Source organism: Vespa mandarinia, chromosome 3 (assembly GCF_050613455.1).
Source record: "Vespa mandarinia isolate Hongniang chromosome 3, ASM5061345v1, whole genome shotgun sequence".
NCBI lineage: Eukaryota > Metazoa > Arthropoda > Insecta > Hymenoptera > Vespidae > Vespa > Vespa mandarinia.
Window position 1 is genome coordinate 182340 of NC_140812.1, and position 5161 is coordinate 187500.

Here is a 5161-nt window from a genome sequence, read left to right on the forward strand (position 1 = left end):
TTATCATTATTGCCCTTGTTACCATTATCCTTATTATTATTACTATCATTGGTATCATTATCATTATTATCCTTTTCTATATAATCATTATTTTCCTTATTAACATTATCATTACTATTGTTATCATTATTATCATTAATATCATTATTACCAAAAACATTATTATCTTTATTACCATTATTACCGTTAACATTGTTATCATTATAATTATTATCATTATCATCACTATCATTATTACCATTGTCATTATCTTTATTATCATTCTTATCATTATTGTCATTATTATCATTATCATTATTATAATTATCATTATTATCATTATAATCATTATTACAATTGTCATTATTATCACTATTATCATTATATTCATTAACATTATTATCTTTATTATCATTAATATCAGTATTACCATCCACCCCAGTGGTTAGGGGCCCCCTCAGTGGGTAGGGGCCCCCTCAGTGTGTAGGTGCCCCCCCAGTGGGTTGGTGACCCCCCAGTGGGTAGGGGGAAGTAGAAAACTCCCACAGTACTCCCTGCTTGTCGTAGGAGACGACTAAAAGGGACTGTGCGAATGTTCTTGAACAGCTATTCCTTCCTTTTTTCTCTTATCATATCTTTTTCTATTCTTTCTCTTCCTCTCTAGCTTCCTTCCGTTCCTTTCCTTTCTATTGGGGAGCTTGCCTCCCAAAAGTACATTACTCATGATGAATAGTACAGCGAAAAATAATAGCGGGAAAAATTCGCGCAAGCGAAATCCCTTCTTGCCAAAATGAAGTCGGCTATAACTAGACACCCAAACGTGAACAACGTAATTAAGCAAGGGCTCCTAGAACTTGAGGACATCATTGACAGTCTCGGGTTTATGTATAAATCTCGATAAAAGGTCAATAAGGTAGCGAGGACCCACGCCCGATTTTCTCAGAGCCCTAGGGCAAACTCTATAACAGATGCTGGTGAGGTTAAAAGAGTAGCCACAAGCCCGCCACAGTTACACAAAGAAAGCCTCAAAAGATCGAGGCAAGAGGCGACGACGACTGAATCTACAAAGTGGACGGAGGTCGTCAAGAAGATAAGAAATACGGAGAAACCAGCGAAAAAGGCGACGAAACACCCACTGCAGGAGAAAGAGAAATCGTGCAAATCGGTGGACAGGCCGAGAAAGAGAACGAATCCGGATGCGATCCTCCTGAAATCTGCGCAAGGTAAATCTTACGTAGACGTGGTCGGAACCATCCACCAGCGCTTCAAGACCAGCGCTGCAGGGGTAGACGTAAGATAGGTCCGGCAGACCAGAACCGGAGGGGTTCTACTCGAATTAAAGAAGACCACTGCGGATATCAGGGCCTTATTCGCAGAAACCCTGAGAAAAGAAGTAGGAGAAACGAGCAGCATCACGGAATTGTTCCCTAGAGCTACGCTGGAGATACAGGACTGTGACAGCTGCACATCGTTGGTAGAAGTCGAGAAGGCCCTAAAGAGGACCCTGCTAACCTACGCGGGGAAAATCGAAATTAAGATGACGAACTCCAACGCAAGACAACAACGCCTGGCCTTCGTCAAAATAGAAGAGGAAGCAGCTGCGAAGGTTTTAAAGGCCGGCCGAGTGCTGATCAATTTCGTCAGCTGCAGGGTCAGGCGAAGGGCAGAAGTGAGGCGATGCTTCCGCTGACTCGACTATGGTCACTATAGTGCCTCGTGCAAGGGACCTGAACGCAGTAAGTTTTGCTATTTCTGCGGTGGCAGGGGGCACAAGATCAAAGAGTGCAAGATCAGCGAGCCTACGTGCTTCTTGTGCTCAAATGGCGATGTTGAAACTAGGAAGCACCTGGCGGGACCTGCAAAGCTTTCCAGGAGGTCCTTGCAACAGCCAACAAGTGGAAAAAAGGATGAGAGTACTTCAGGGTAACCTCAATAGGAGAAGAACGGCACAACACCTACTGACCCAGCTCTGCTCTAAGAAAAAAGCTGATATTGTCTTAATCAGCGAACAGTACCAGGACAGAGCAGGAGTAGGATGGAACGCAGACGAATTGGGCACCGCGGCCATCTGGATCCCAGATCCCCGACAGATACATTTGTTGGATCAAGGATCCGGACGCGGTTACGTTTCGGTGAGAAATAACTTGACGACATATGTCAGCGTATATCTCAACCCGAACGACCGGATAGACAACTTCTAGATCAAACTGGACGATCTGGAAGAAGCGCTGCGGGAAATGCAAGGCAATCTCAATGTGACTGGAGACTTCAATGCCAAAGCTCTCGAATGGGGGGAGGCCAGGCCGGACTCCAGAGGAAGACGTATCGTGGATGTGGCGTCGAGACTGGAGCTATCAGTACTCAACACAGGATCGACGTCAACTTTCCGCAGGCCTGGCTACAGAGAGACGATCCCGGATGTCTCTTTAGCCAACGAACACCTTGTGGCAAGAGTCGCAGGCTGGCAGGTGATCGAGGATTATATCGGGAGCGATCAACAGTACATCCTATTCGATGTACATGATAGGAGGCCAGCCGTGGCAAGTGTAAAGCCACCCCCCCCAGGTGGAACATTGCAAGAATGCTTCGAGAGAGGCTGTCTTCGGTCATAGAGGAAGGATGGAGATCCCAACAAAGTACTTCCGCGAGTCTATCGCCACTTGCACAAGCCAGGTTGATTAGCGCAGCAACCATGCAGCTCATCCAAGTGGCTTGTGCGATAGCGGTGCCAAAGAATGGCACGAAACGGCAGAGACGCCCTGTACATTGGTGGACGAACGAGATCGCAGATCTTCGTAAGAAGTGCTTAAGGCAACGCCGTTTAGCACAACGAGCGAAGAGACGCGACCACGACGCTGCTCCTTTGGCCGCAAACTATCAAGCGGCCAAGAAAGCCCTGAAGAAGACCATCATGGCCAGTCAACGACGGTGCTGGAAGGAGAATTGCCTGGATGTCGACCAGAATCCATGGGGATTAGGGTACCTCATCATCACCCGCAAGCAGGGGATTAACACGCAAGGGACCCCTCAGGACGCGAGAACGTTGGATCACATCGTGCATACTCTATTCCCCTCACAGCCGTAGAGAGAAATCAGCATGCATGCGCACGGCATAACCGAGATACCGCAATTCACGGAAGAAGAGTTATTCAGGGCCGCATCATCTATGCGGAACAAGAAAGCTCCAGGTCCAGACGGACTTCCAGCAGAAATAATTAAAGTCGTCGCGCAAAGTCACCTTGAGCTCTTGCTGAACATGTATAACACGTGCCTCAGGGGGGGCATCTTCCCCGCTCCATGGTAGTAAGGAGGCTTGTGCTCATTAGCAAGTGCAAGGGTCCAGTAGGAGCACCTTCATCATACAGGGCAATTTGTATGCACGATACGGCTGGAAATCTCCTAGATAAGCTGCTAAGGCCAAGGCTGCACGCAGGCGTGAAAGCAGCGGGGGATCTTGCCGCCCGCTAGTACGGATTTCGATCAGGCCTCTCCACCATTCACGCAGTCCAGGAGGTGGTCACGGCCGCTAAAATGATGGAGCGAGGAAATCAACGAACTCGACCTCTGTGCCTACTGGCCACCTTAGACGTGAGAAATGCCTTCGACTCCGTCATGTGGGTCCTGGCAAGAGAAGCGCTCGAACGTAATTTCGGCGTTCCGAATTATTGACGATTATCTAAACGAGCGCTTCCTAGTATACAACACGAGTGATGGTCCAAGAAGCTTGAAATTGAAATCGGGGCAGCCCAGGGCTCCATACTAGGACCGGATATATGGAATATATTTTACGACGGTATTTTTCGTATGGCAATCCCAGAAGGTACTTTCTTGGTTGGGTACGCAGATGACATTGCAGGTGCCATAACCGCAAGAGACACGGAGGGGGCACAGTTGCTACTCAACCTGGTCATGCGGAGAGATACCTCCTGAATGGAAGACCACGGGCTATCTCTAGCAGTCCAGAAGACAGAGATCGTGCTAATTACGAGGTTGCGCATCAATACCTTGCGCAGCTTCATCGTAGGAGAGGCGACGGTACAGACTAAGTCGGCTGTCAAATATCACGGGGTTATGCTTGAGAAGAAGCCTAACTATGGAGAGCATATTATCAGGGCAGCAGACAAGGCGGCCAAAGTAGTAGCCTCACTGGGCGTGCTCATGGCCAATGTCAACGGTCCCCGGCCGTGCATGAGGAGACTACTGATGCGTGCCGCCGAAGCAGTGATGCTGTACGGTGCGGAAGTATGGGCCGAGGCGCGGAGAAAACAGAAATACCGCAAGCGCATAGCCGCGGTACAGAGAAGGGGCCCCACCGAATCGCGTGCTATTACCGCACGGTCTCAGAGTCGGCAGTGCTAGTTGTCGCCGGGGTAATCTCGATCGATCAATTAGCCCAGGAGAGAAAATTCGTTTTCCCATGAAACACCAGCAAAGGTGTTTCATGGGAAAGGAGAAGGCATCAAGACTTGCCAGATATATCAGCTTCAAGACCTGGCAAAGTAGATGGGAGCATGAACGTAGGGGCAGATGGACTACTCGACTCATCAGTCAACTAGACAACTGGTTAAATCGGGAGTCGGGAGAAGTCGATTTCTACCTCACCCAATTCCTGACAGGGCATGGCCTGTTCCGCTCCTACATGGCTAGAATAAGGAAGATAGCAGACGCCAACTGCCCCTATGGGGACTCGACCAACGACGACGCCCACCACACGTTTTTGTTATGTACTCGGTGGAGCGCAGAACGACTAGCCTTGGAACAAGACCTCGGAGTCAACTCGCCGGAGAACGTCGTCGAGAAAATGCTACGCGGGCAGAAGGAGTGGAACAAGGTGGCCAGGTACGTCAGGTCAATCTTAAGCAAGAAGAATAAGGACATGGGTGGCCCATAGAAGAGCCACCAAACGTTGCTCCGGGATCCTGCCAGGTAGAGCCGAAAATGGAGCCCAGTTAAGGGACAAAAAGCAATGGCGCCATCCTGAAGTAATGCCACATGGCGGTACGGGATGGTTTTACTATGCCACTAGGATGGATATGAGTTTAGTCGGTAGTGCCAATTTCAACGGTGAGCCCGATACTCCGGGGACTTTAAGAGGGACACATATGGTGAAGGGTTCCTCTAGCGGGCAGGAATACTTGGTTAGTGCGTAAAGTTTGGCATTCTCAGACCATCAAAAAATAAA

General features: G+C 48.8%; 1 protein-coding gene across 1 annotated transcript; it reads left to right on the forward strand.

Moving 5' to 3' along the window:
* The first annotated feature begins 1676 nt into the window (after nucleotides 1–1676).
* LOC146873088 (uncharacterized) lies at nucleotides 1677–3064 on the forward strand. The gene is made up of 3 exons (XM_085655617.1): nucleotides 1677–2111; nucleotides 2181–2447; nucleotides 2507–3064. Exons 1-3 carry the CDS (start codon nucleotides 1677–1679, stop codon nucleotides 3062–3064), a joined length of 1260 nt encoding a protein of 419 aa, XP_085511743.1.
* Nucleotides 3065–5161: the final 2097 nt, after the last annotated feature.